Source organism: Hevea brasiliensis, chromosome 13, assembly GCF_030052815.1.
Source record: "Hevea brasiliensis isolate MT/VB/25A 57/8 chromosome 13, ASM3005281v1, whole genome shotgun sequence".
Classification (NCBI taxonomy): Eukaryota; Viridiplantae; Streptophyta; class Magnoliopsida; order Malpighiales; family Euphorbiaceae; genus Hevea; species Hevea brasiliensis.
In genome coordinates, this window is record NC_079505.1 from 87,008,677 (window position 1) to 87,022,741 (window position 14,065).

Below are 14,065 nucleotides of genomic sequence, written 5' to 3' on the forward strand. Positions count from 1 at the left end.
TGGTGATATTAGATTGACAGTGTACGGAGGTAATGGCCAACCTCCCATTATTCTATTCTATGACGGATCCAGAGACTGGGGACTTGCTCAGGGCAAATTTCAATCGAGATTTTCTCATAGCTGGCTACGCTTTCACGATAGGAAAAATAGCTTTACAAGCCAACGCTCGTAGCATCCCACAGTGGCAGATAGAGATCCTCCTGAAAAGGGCGGGGCCCACAGTAGCAGATAGAAACAGTTTCCTACCTACGTACATAAAGCTGAGCGCCGCACCAGTTCACAGTACTACTTCCCTAGAAAGTTGACGGAGAGGAACGCTCACATTCCTAACCAAGATGATAGCAATTAGCTAGCAAACCATAACATGTGGAGATAATGCTGACAGATGAATCTACAACTATCTTTATTCTCATGAAAGAAAGGAAATCTGGAAAAGATGTTCAGGATCATCTTCTTCTTGTAGCAGTTTCTCTCTGTGCATTGAAATACACTGCAGCCAACGGCGGGCCCAATCCGTTCTCTTCTAAGAACCTCCTGGTGTTGAAATAGTCTCTTGATGCCGGTGGCTTTACCGTTTGTCTTCCTTTCTGCTTAAACAAGATGAACACGTATCGATGAAGACCCACAACTGGTTTTGGAGTCTCATAGCTCACAACTTCTCTTCCTGCAGTTTGGATTAATCAAAACCCTTTTAAGTAATCTTTATTTTAATTAAGCTGTATGTTTCCGGTGTTGCCTGAAACTAGCTACAATACAAACTCACCAAAGGAAGCATCAGTTGTACCAGGAACGTCAGTTACCATCCTGAAATAGAAATATAAGCAAGCTCGCTCGTATTTCAAACTCTATGAGAGGACAATGTGTAAAATAAAATAGGCTTTTGCGTTTATAATTATATATATATATGAGTAGGTTCATTAATACAAAACAGTGGAGATGCTCTCTTAAGTGCGGATCACTGTGGCCTGGAGCATCAGGGTCTGTCATGATTTTCAGACAATAGAAAAAATATTTATATAGTACTGTGGCCTGGAGCATCAGGGTCTGTCATGATTTTCAGACGATAGAAAAAATATTTATGCAGTACAATGTTTTCGTAAATATTGTGTAAAATCCAAAGAAAATGCAAACACTTGCGAGCAGAGGCGGAGCTGCACTTGTCGAAAGGGCCATGAGCCCGTTTTTGAAATTTTTTAAGGATATAATAGTAATTTTCTAAGATATTAGTATTTTTTAATTATCATTATATAAATTTTATGAAGTAGTAGATCTCATAAAATTTTAATAAATATTTTAAAATTTTTTAGAGTTATAATATAATAGTAATTTCTTTTTTAAAAGTATTATTAATTTTATAAAAAATAAAGCTCTAAATTTTAATTGAATGATATTAATAATAAAATGTAAATTTTTTTAAAAAAATTAAAAATATCATTATTTATTAACTTATTCTTTATCATCAATTTTATTTTACTGTAATCACTAATTTTTTTCTTTAAAATTTAAATTATTAGATAAATTATCAAATGAAATTTTAGTACATTTGTTTTATCATTTTTTTTCATTAATTTAAAATTTTAGTGATTTTTTTTTCATAATCTTATTGTTATTATTGAGAATTTTTTCTTACTATAATTTTCTTAGACTCAAATTAAAAAAAAAATCTTTTATAAATTAAAGCTATATCATTTATTTTATTTAATTTATAATTTCAGTTAAATTTGTATTTTGCGATTACTATGAAAAAAATAATAAATTCAAGATAAATTAGACAAATTTTTTAATTTTAAGCCATTAATATATTGTAAGAACAATAATTCTTAATATTAAATATTTATTATTTTTTTAATTAACAATAACTTTCATTTAATTTTTAACAAGTAGATTTTATTTTTAAAAAATTTTCTTGTGAATTTATATTATTTTTACGAATTATATTTTTTTTTAATTGAGTCCCCTAAATGGATTTTTTTGGCTCTTTAACTGCTTGCGAGCTTATAAGAAGTCCTCATGGCCATTGGCCACTTGCTTATTGGAATTATACGTGATAATCATTCTCACACTAGTGAATATATCCGCCACTTCTCCTATAAGTATCCCTACAGCAAGTGGCTCCATGACCCTTGACATGAATGCCGTTAATTTGAAAAAGAAAATTGCAACAAGTGGGAGATCGTTCGTAGCTAGGGAACAAGGAGATGTGCTGTGTTGAGGTTTTGGTGTCTTAGAGAGCGATATTATAAGAGCTTTTATAGACAGAAAGGAGTAGTCAAGGGCAGAAAGGGACTAGTAATTACACTATAAGCTCAGGATTTGTGTTTATTTATAATTAACTATAGTCTTGTCTATGAAAAAGTTTTGAGAGGAGCCACTAAAGACGGTTTCCTTTGTATGTTCTCAGAGATCCCTCTTAAAAATCTTAAAGCTAGCTTTTAAGATGCTCCTTATACATATGCTTTGTTACATAATTTAGAGAAAGATTTCATCACCATCATCAACAAGAAGCTTAGGAACATGTAATTCAATGAAAAAGGCATACATGGCAACAATAATTAAACTTCTCTTCATTATCTATTAGTGTTGTGCTGTAAATGGTGTGTGCACTGCAAAAATGCATGTAATTGAACTTATTTGAGGTTGCAAGAACAAAATATCCTTGGAAAATGCGTGCAAGAATTTGTTTTAGCCTTCTGCTCTATGTTTCCTTGACTGACATTACCCAGCTCGCTCAATTATCAGCAAAAATTAAGGGCTCATGGCTTTTATTTTTTTGTTCTTTTTTTTTTTTTTTTAATTTTCATTTGACAAGCCACCTCTTTGCTTTAGAGCTTAAAATAGACCCCAATGAGCGGGTTTAGAATCCGGCTCCAACTGAAATCAGATTCATTAAACTTAGATTGGAGACATTGATCCATTTATGATTTCGAATCAACTCAAAATTAAGACCATAAAAAATTTATCTTAATTTTTCTCAAATTTTAACTCTGAATTTTTTTTTTCAAAATGTTGCATGAATCAACATGTGCGCGTTATATAGCACAACTATCGTCCTCATGGCTGTTCATTCTTTTTTACTACTTACACTCTGTTACATTTCTCGATTCTCAGCCCTGGAAACGGTAATAATTGACATCCAAAAATTCCAGGTAACTTTAAATTTCAGGCCATTTCACCTATTGGGCCACTCTCATACAACTTCACCTCCGCAAGGGGACTTTCTCGGGTCACAAACTCACATGGGTCCCTCCATTTTCAAGCCTAATTACAACCCTCCACATATATCCTCCGCGTTACTATCTCTATTCTTTTTTTATTTTAAGTATGCGATTTTTAAGTTTGAACTGTAGTGAAATTTAGGTAAAAATCTCTTAATAATAAGTACTCTAAAATTTAAATTCTAATCTTATAAATAAAATTTGTTTGAGAATCACCTTACGCATCAATGATCTAACTAATTTTTTATTACCATCTGTATTCTTTAATAATTTCTTTTTAAAATTTTTATATTTAAATTTTTTTTAAACTGTGCTTCGAGGAGGAAATAATAATAATAATAATAATAATAAGAAGAAGAAGAAGAAGAAGAAGAAGAAATATGACATAAGTAGCAATAATGGGAGATTATTACCTTCTAAAATTAAAATCTTAAACCTTGTTTTATTTAATGGCCATGTCTTCATGTCGCGCTATATCTGTGTCCTATATCATTGCACTATATCCCGGAAATAACATTCTAATTTCTACACAATTTCCTTATAATACTGTTACACCCTTCCCTCTCCCTACTTCAAAAACCCTAACCCTAATCCATCGCCATGAGACCTCAATCATCATCTCTGCCTTTAGAAATCACTGCCATTTCCATTGACGGCCTGCGCCTCGGCTTTTGTCCATTCAAGAGGAAGATCTTCGTCATCTTCCTCTCTGTACCCAACAAATACTACACCCCAAAGATCGACTACAAAAAGGGTATTTATCCATCATGGGACAAGAAAAATCAATCTTGAGCTGCCGATTCACGCCCATAGCATTTTTGTGCAGATTAAAGTTAAAAAACTTTTTCGGAAATGTAACAGTGAGCATGGCAGAAATCCCAATTTCTGATCTTATATATAAATGATCATAAGCAAGCAAATGAGGTGAACTTGTTGAGTTACTTGTTAACAAATCGCTACGGCCGACGTAATAGTGTAATCAATCTCGCTACTCGAGTTAGTCATGGAAATGGACATTATACTCTATAGGTTAGTTTACTGTATGGATGATTGCAATTGTGTATATAATTATGTTTTATTGAAATTTTTTCATTTGGGTTTACTAGTTATTAGATTTGAAGGCTACCCTTCAATATATATATATATTGACCAAGAATTGAAACCAGTTGGAAACATAACCAACTAGTTTGATTTCAATTATCTTTTGGTCAGACTCTAACTTGCTAGCTTGGAATCAAACCAATGACCTAGCCTATATTCATAGATCTTGAATGTACTGGAAAATTTAGATAATGAATAACAATCCATATCATTAATTTATTTGTGATATAATAAGGTAGCAGCACCTTGCCCTGGAAGATCAAAAGTTTGAATGTATCACTTCAATTTTGGATTATCAATGTATCTCATTAGATTTGTGCAGATCATCGTTATATTAAATAGCTAGTTTATAGACTTGGTTACTGATTTTTCTATTAAAAAAGTCATAGGAAGAAGAGAAATTATTAATATTATTATGGTTGTTGAGATTAAAAATCTAAACAGTCCATTATAATGATTGATCAGTCGCTTTCTATACAAGCAAAAGCATGCAAATTAAATTTGCACAATTGGAAAGAAAGTAGATAGCCGGCTTTTTTAGTGAGTCATTGCAAACTTGCTTAGATCACACCAACTCATATCAGTCTAAAGAAAAAAAAAAAATCTAATTTTAGGGTTTACTTAAAGATTCAAGAACTCAAAATAAAGCAGATTTTCCAGATTTGCATCAGTGGAAATTTTACCATTTCTAAAGTTGTAAGCGTGTACGCATGCTTATGGCTCTCAATTCCAAAAGCAACCCTTTCACTTCAGTTAATGCTTTGTTTGCTGAGTTAAGAAAGCTCCAGTCCAGCTCTCTCTTGAAAACTGGATTCACTTTTCAAGCAATTGATTTGATGGACTCATTAACATCCCAACTCTCTCTTTATAATTTGCATTACAGGGTTTCTGTACTTCTGTTAGCTGCAACTGTAAATTCTCCCATTATGGGTCATGCATCAGCAAGGTCTAAGTTTTTTTTTTAAAGGAAAAAAAAATAAACTTTCATTAAACACCCACTAATGTTATAAAAATAAATGCAGAAGACTAAATAATATTTTTATTGAATGATATGAAATTTTGTGTACAACTCTGTTAACTCAAAATACTGATTGATTATGTTATTTATAAAGCACTAAAATCTAATAAAATAAAATAAAATCTCAAATAAATCTCAATCACTTAATCAATATTAAAATATTATCTTAAAAATTGAAATGCAAAAATCTTAAAAGCTATCAAAACCATTGTAAATATTCTTTTATTAGAGATAAACAATCCTTAGTAATGGCACCAAAATAAGAAGCATCTAAAGCTTGGTTCCTGAGGGCTTACAGGTGAGTTCGAGCATGGTGAAGTCTAATTTCATGAATAAGTATAATTTCAACTGCATGAACAAGTCTAATTTGAAATTGAATGGTAAGTTCTCTTATTTTGTGAAAAAATTTTAGAAATAATAGAGCAACGTCTAGTCAAGTTGGATTTAATGGGATAGGTTTAATCATATATCTATAGTTGATTGAAATTTAATATATGTAGGCATCATCAATTAAGGCCGGTGGCATAGCATTAATTCTCCTCATATTTAACGTTGCCAATCTCTCTCTCTCTCTATATATATATGGTCAAGCGAAAGGCAAAAGGAAAGCTAAATAATGCTGCATATGATAATCTAGGACTAAGGCCTTAGGTTGGATAGCTAAGCTAACCCCATTTGTCTGCCACGTATGAACATTTAAATTACAAATTGCATTATATAAGATAAAGTGAGATGATTAGAATAAAAGAAGAAGAAGATAACCTCAAATATTTCATAAAGGAATCTCTGATCTTTTGGCGTTTTCACCATTGCCGAATCACTATTGGTCAGTGTTTCAGTGGAAAACGTAATGATAGGCCATCTACTTATAAGAGAAAGAGGACAAATTTCTTAATTAGAAAAAGTTGGCTCCCAACAGCATAATAATAATAATAATAATAATAATAATAATAATAATAATAATAATAATAATAATAATATAATCAAACTTTATTTTTATTAGAAAATATTTTTAGAATTATTTAAAAATTTTAAATATATTAAATTGATGTTAGAGAGCATATATTTAAAATTATTTGAAAAATAAAATATAATTTTAATATATATAAATAAAAAAAAGAGTGAAAATTAAGATTTTATGTTGAGCGTATGGGATTATTGAATTTTTTTTAGAAAGTGATTATTGAACTTGGGTGTTTATAAAAAGGTCAACTCATTTCGGGGGGAAAAAAATTCTGAAAACCACTGGCAGAGACTGTAGAGCACTTAATTGTACTGTAACGAGAGAATTAAAAGCTTCTAACCAATTTTTGTTGGATATTTAAAAATATATTTTTCTGAAGATCAACTCTATAATTAATATCAACATGTATCCTTAGAAAAATATTTCTTTAAAATAATTTTTTAATTTCTCATTTATAATTCCAAACAAAGCCTAAATATATGCATTTTATTGTTATGTTGCTTGTCTACCTCTTTAGCCTTTGGGTTGATTTGGGGGTATTTATTTCACTTATGGGCAATTTTTTTAAATCAAAATTTCTCCACTTTTTTTTTTCTTTTTAATCAATGAGCAAATTTGTGGTAAGACAAACATAAAATTTGATCAAAATTTTAATTTATTTTATTTATAAACTGAAATTCAAATATCAATGGCAAGACTCAAGAGTCAGAAAAGCACATGAAACGAAAAGAAAAGTACGCAAACGCAATTGCAAAGATAAAGAATATCAGGGAGAATATATGCAAAATCAAAATCACCAAAAAAATAAAAATCTGATTCTTGGTTTGCTTCCTCTGAGGAGACTGCTCATTTGCAGGCCGTTGCCCTCTCTCTCACTTGTTTCTGACGTCTCATCAAATATCAAATCAATATACTCTTGAATCATCGCTAAAACACACCAGTTTTTTTGCTAAACCTAATTACAAGACAAAATATGTCTCAACTGTATGCCGACAACACACTCAGACTGTTATATAAATAACCCCATAAACAAACAAAACAACCAAATCCCATTCTTTAGGGGCCCTTCTTCAATTCATTATCTTTTAAGGACTTCTGAATGAAAATTCTGGGATTCTCTGCATTAGAAAAGCATGCTTACATGAATATGCATGCTTGATTATAGCTTCGAAAAATGAGTACCAGTTCTATCTTTGTTTCTGTTCATTAATGAAAGAAAAGTTTGATAGATCAAGAACAAGACCTAATTACCATAGCCTGTGCGTTGTTTGTTTCTTTCTCATTCTGTGGCAAGTACACAGGTCACTCACACAACTCACGTTTGGTGCCCTTGTGATCAGAAAGCTTCAGTCGTCTAGTACTTTTTTTTGGCTACGCATCCCCAATTCTTTTTTATTTGTATTTGTGTCCAATAACTCTGCAGATTTTGTATGAAGAAGCACAACTAATACATAATTCAAGAATTACATATATCAGAAAGAAGACAAAAGAAAAAGGAATAAAGAAAATATATTTATTATGGAGGAGTTCCAGGTCATCAAAAATGCTTTTGAGATGCTTATTGACCAACTGTAAGGCTGAGCCTTTAGGATATTATTGTGAGGTGTTAGGTGGTGTTATATTATAATCACCATGCTCATGGTTGGGCAGGAAATTAACAGCAGATTCACAGAGGTGGTACAGCCTATTAATAGAGGGGTGGAAGGCATCTCTTTCCTCAACATGCAATGACAATCATAGGTAGCGCGAAAATCCAAAGAAAAAGAAGTCAGATAGAAGGAAAAATATAATGGATAGAGACAAAAGCCGGATTCCCAGAAGTAAAGAGGTTCCATTGCACTTTATTAAATGGTATTTGGGGCCCAAAGATAATTTCCAAAAGAGATTCTCAAGTCCTTTAGGGGTGTCTTTGCAAATAAAAAAGTATTGCCGTTACTGAAAGCTCGAATCACGTGAGTTGCGTGCCACCCTCTGACACTTACTTCTTTTGGCATTCGCCACTCTCCGAGTCTCCCTCCCAAAGACATAAAATATCACCATGCCTAAGCTTCTTCCTCATCTTCACTCCATTTTCTGTTTTAGCCTCATCTCTCTCCCTCTCAAAATGGGTTTTGCTTTTAACATTATCTCTCTCAGTTTTCTTATGTAAAAAACTTCTCTTTTTTCTGTGTGTGTGTGATCATGGACATGGCGCTTAAGCATTTGTTTCTTTCCCTCTTCGTGTTAGCGCAACCCTTCATTTCGCTCTCCAACTCCATCACAGTGCAAGACAAGCAGAACCCAGATAGGGAAAGCCTTATTTCCTTCAAAGCCGTCCTTAAAAACCCGCATCTTCTTTCTTCATGGAACCAGTCAGCCCACCACTGCAACTGGGTTGGTGTTGCTTGCCAACAGGGTCGAGTTACCTCTCTTACCCTCCCAGATATGCTACTGGACGGACCTATCCCCCATTCACTTTTCTCTGTCGCCAGCCTCACCATCCTCGACTTGTCATCAAATCTTTTCTTTGGTGACATTCCTCTACAAATTTCCTCTCTAAAAAGCTTAAAACAGCTTTGTCTTGGTGATAATCAGTTATCAGGAGAAATCCCGAGTCAAATCAGTGAGTTGACTCAACTCAAAACCCTCAAACTCGGTCCCAACTCATTCACCGGAAAAATCCCACCAGAGCTTGGAAAATTAACGCAACTCCATACGCTCGATTTGTCTGGTAACGCACTTGTTGGAACAGTGCCGAGTCAACTCGGCGAGCTGACCCGATTGCAATTCCTGGACCTAGGGAGCAACCTTTTGTCAGGTTCTTTCCCTGCAACTCTCTTCGATAATCTTCCATCTCTAACATCTCTGGATATATCAAACAACTCATTCTCAGGAGAAATCCCTCCAGAAATAGGTAACCTCAAAAACCTCACTGATCTTTACATTGGCATTAATTCATTTTCTGGTCATTTACCACCGGAAATCGGTTACCTTTCCCGGCTGGAAAACTTCTTTTCACCTTCCTGTTCAATCACAGGCCCATTGCCTGAAGAAATATCTAACCTAAAGTCTCTGAGTAAACTTGACCTTTCCAATAACCCATTGAAGTGTTCAATCCCCAAGTCCATAGGGAAGTTGCAAAATTTGAGTATACTGAATCTTGTGTACTCTGAGCTTAATGGATCTATACCGGCTGAGCTTGGAAACTGCAAGAATTTGAAGACTTTGATGCTCTCTTTCAATTCGCTTTCCGGGTCTTTGCCAGAGGAGCTTTCTGAGCTGCCATTGTTGACGTTTTCTGCTGAGAAGAATCAGCTTTCTGGGCCGTTGCCATCCTGGCTTGGGAGATGGAATCAAATGGAGTCGCTTTTGCTTTCTAGTAATGGGTTTCGGGGGGAAATACCGCCTGAAATTGGGAATTGTTCGACATTGAAGCATATCAGTTTAAGCAACAACCTGTTGACTGGGGAGATACCAAGAGAGCTTTGTAACGCCGTGTCGCTTCTGGAGATTGATCTTGATGGAAACTTCTTGTCGGGTAGTATTGAGGATGCGTTTTTGAAGTGTACTAACTTGACCCAGTTGGTTTTGGTTGATAATCAAATTAATGGCTCGATACCAGAGTATTTGGCAGAACTTCCTTTGATGGTTCTCGACCTTGATTCCAACAATTTCACGGGTGCTATACCTGTAAGTCTATGGAAGTCCAGCAGCTTGATGGAATTCTCTGCTGCAAATAATTTGTTGGAGGGCTCTCTGCCTATGGAGATTGGCAATGCAGTCCAATTGGAGAGGCTGGTGCTTAGCAGCAATCAGTTGAAAGGAGCTATACCTAAGGAGATTGGCAATCTCACAGCTCTCTCCGTTCTTAACTTGAACTCTAATCTGCTGGAAGGGAATATTCCGATAGAGCTTGGAGATTGCATTGCACTAACCACTTTGGACCTGGGAAATAATTGGCTTAACGGTTCAATTCCGGAGAAACTTGCAGATTTGGTTCAACTACAATGCTTGGTTCTTTCTCACAATAATTTATCTGGTCCCATTCCTTCGAAGCCTTCTTTATATTTTCGTGAGGCTAATATACCTGATTTGAGCTTTATTCAACACCACGGAGTGTTTGATTTGTCACATAATATGTTGTCTGGTTTGATACCTGGGGAATTGGGGAACCTTGTGGTGGTGGTTGATCTGCTAATTAACAATAATCAGCTCTCTGGTGAAATTCCAGGATCACTTTCCAGGTTAACCAATCTTACAACCTTGGATTTATCTGGAAATTTGTTGAGTGGTTCCATTCCACCAGAATTTGGTCACTCTTCTAAGCTTCAGGGTTTATATTTGGGGAATAATCAGCTCTCAGGTACTATCCCCGGAACATTAGGTCGTTTGGGTAGTTTAGTGAAACTGAATTTGACAGGTAACAAGTTATATGGATCTGTTCCTCTTCGTTTCGGCAACTTGAAAGAGCTTACCCACTTGGATTTAAGCAATAATGAGCTTGGTGGTCAGCTTCCTTCATCATTGTCGCAAATGCTGAATCTTGTGGGGCTTTACGTTCAGCAGAATAGGCTTTCTGGGCCTATAGATGAGCTGTTGTCCAATTCCATTTCTTGGAGGATAGAAACTATGAATTTGAGCAATAATTTATTTGATGGATTCTTGCCACAATCTTTGGGCAATCTTTCGTACTTGACATGCTTGGATCTTCATGAAAATAAGTTTTCAGGAGAGATTCCTCCGGAGCTTGGGAACATGATGCAACTTGAATACGTTGATATTTCAGGTAATAGGTTATCTGGGCGGATTCCAGACAAAATATGTACCCTTGTTAATCTATTCTACCTGAATCTGGCAGAAAACAGTTTGGAAGGGCCTGTACCCAGAAGTGGGGTTTGCCTAAGCCTGTCAAAAGTTTCACTCTCTGGCAACAAAAATCTGTGCGGAAGAGTTATAGGTTCAGATTGTAGGATTGGAAGCTTTGACAGGTCATCTTTGCTAAGTGCCTGGGGAATTGCAGGGGTTGCTGTTGGCTGCATGATTATCATTCTTACTATAGCCTTTGCTCTAAGAAGATGGATTACTAGAGCTAGCGAACAGGGTGATCCTGAGGAAATTGAAGAAAGCAAATTAAACAGTTTTATTGATCAAAATCTTTACTTCTTAAGTAGCAGCAGATCGAAGGAACCTTTGAGCATCAATGTAGCTATGTTTGAGCAGCCCCTTCTGAAAATAACCTTAGTTGATATCCTTGAAGCTACTAATAACTTTTGCAAGACAAACATCATTGGAGATGGAGGTTTTGGTACAGTGTACAGGGCCACACTGCCTGATGGGAAAACGGTTGCTGTTAAGAAGCTAAGCCAAGCCAAAACACAGGGTAACCGAGAATTCATAGCTGAAATGGAAACTTTGGGCAAGGTGAAGCACCAGAATCTAGTCCCTTTACTTGGATACTGCTCTTTTGATGAGGAAAAGCTTCTTGTTTATGAATATATGGTGAATGGGAGTTTAGATCTTTGGCTAAGAAATCGGACTGGGGCTCTTGAAATCCTTGATTGGGCCAAACGCTTCAAAATTGCTATTGGTGCTGCACGTGGGCTAGCATTTCTCCACCATGGATTCATCCCTCACATCATCCACAGGGATATCAAGGCCAGCAATATCTTACTAAATGAAGATTTTGAGCCAAAAGTTGCTGACTTTGGGTTGGCGAGATTGATCAGTGCTTGTGAGACTCATGTTAGCACTGAGATTGCTGGAACTTTTGGATACATTCCACCAGAGTATGGACAGAGTGGGAGGTCGACCACAAGAGGAGATGTGTACAGCTTTGGTGTAATTCTGCTTGAATTGGTGACTGGGAAAGAGCCAACTGGACCAGATTTCAAAGAGGTCGAAGGCGGGAATTTGGTTGGTTGGGTGTTTCAAAAGATTAAAAAGGGGCAGGCTGCTGATGTTCTTGATCCAACTGTTCTACGCGCAGATTCAAAGCAGATGATGCTTCGAGTGCTGAAGATTGCTTCGAGTTGCCTGTCTGATAATCCTGCTGATAGGCCTGCTATGCTTGAAGTGTTGAAGTTATTGAAGGGGATTAAAGACGAGCAGATGTCAGTGAGCACAAAAAGTTCGTTGTTGTATTAACACCCTAAAGTATTTAGGAAGAAATGTTGAAATCTTAAGTTGTAAGATTTTCTGTTTGCTAATCTAATCTAATCTGATGATGACAATTTAGAGTTTAAAGAGAACTTGTGTCTGCTTTCTGTGCTAGTATTCTACTGATCAATGGCTGTAATAAAATGCCTTTCCTTCAAAGGTCAAGTAAAAGTATTATTTTTCCATTTTTGTCAGAATCTTAGGGAGGCCTCAACAACCAGACAACTCTTTACATATAAAGAGAGAAAACACTAGTCTGGTCATCTAATACTTAGGGGATTTTTGGTTCAACTTTTGAATCCAAACAGCTGAATCAGCTACCTAGTGATAGAGGTACGTTTTATTTCTGCTTTCCTTCTGCTATTTTTGTGTAGCTATTCTTATTTGTTGGTTACAAATTCTGGTTTACCCATTTTTCTACTTGCTGTAGCTTTCTAATAAACACAAAATCTAGTGTAAAGAACCAGCCTTGCAAGTTGTCCTACAAAACTTACGAATATTTCATTGAAAAGTAATTAATCGAAAAGGATGCTAGTCATTTACATTGTCTCTATATGCTTGAAATCTCATTTACATGCCGTAGGTTCAAACAATTTGTTCCTGTGTGTTTTGAGAGAGAAAGGCTTGTTCTTCATGTAATCTAGCATTCTAGATTTGAATAAGCTGTATGCTTGCTCATCTCCTATGCTGTTGACTTTTGAATCTTCAATGGTTGGATTAAGGATGAGGCAATCTGCACCGCCGCATCTACATGCAGCAATTTTCTCTTTTCCTTTTTTTTTTTTACCCTCTTTTTTCTCTGTGAAGATCATACAGATTTGAGCCCTATAGATAACATTTCTAGAACTTTGTGTCACATTTTACATTAATCATTTATCAATAATTTGGGTTGCAAGAATTGACCAGTCGGTTTTCATGGAATTTTTTTTTTAAGCAGGATACAGCTATGATCTAATGTTGGGTGACATTAGTTTTGAAAAATTATTGCCTTGATTCTAGATTGCTCCAAGTAGGTAAACTTACCCCTTTTAACTGCTTTTGCAAATCTTTTTTTAATACGTGTAAAAAAATTGTTGAGAAGTATATGGGAAATGTAAGAAATAGACTGTCTTCTATTATTTTTATTGAATTAAATTTTATTATATATTTAACCATTATTAATAAATAAAATTTATTTGTCATTCCATATCAGTTTAAGATAAGTTGTTTATACTAAATTTAAAATTAGAACAAATTTTTGAAGTAGGATTAGACTTAATTTATTTTCTCTATATTTTATTAAAAAAATAAAATTATAATAGAAACATAATTTTTTTAAAAAAATTATGATAGAAATTTAATAATAATAATAGGGGACAAAAAAATACATTGGAAATAAAAAGATACTATTAATTTAAAAATTTATTAATTAAATCAAATCAAAATTTATAATTATTGATTATAGGTACTTTAATTTATAATCTACTGATGCACGTTGAGTTCAATTTAGTTATTATAAATTGAATTTGGCTTGTTAAACTAATTGAAAAATTAATTGGATTAGAATGTTTAAATATGGAGACAAGAAAGCAATCAATATTTTTTTTAATTAACTGAATTATTTTAATTAAGTCATAATTGGAGATATGCAAC

The 14,065-nt window shown here is 34.5% G+C and overlaps 1 protein-coding gene and 1 pseudogene across 1 annotated transcript; one reads left to right on the top strand and one right to left on the bottom strand.

Moving 5' to 3' along the window:
- Positions 1-16: 16 nt before the first annotated feature.
- On the bottom strand, positions 17-2,130 carry LOC110658403 (CEN-like protein 1; annotated as a pseudogene).
- A 6,195-nt stretch (positions 2,131-8,325) lies between these two features.
- Positions 8,326-12,618, top strand: LOC110658401 (leucine-rich repeat receptor protein kinase EMS1). Its single transcript, XM_058132713.1, has one exon. The coding sequence runs from the start codon at positions 8,480-8,482 to the stop codon at positions 12,419-12,421; it is 3,942 nt and encodes a 1,313-aa protein (XP_057988696.1). The 5' UTR covers positions 8,326-8,479; the 3' UTR covers positions 12,422-12,618.
- Positions 12,619-14,065: the final 1,447 nt, after the last annotated feature.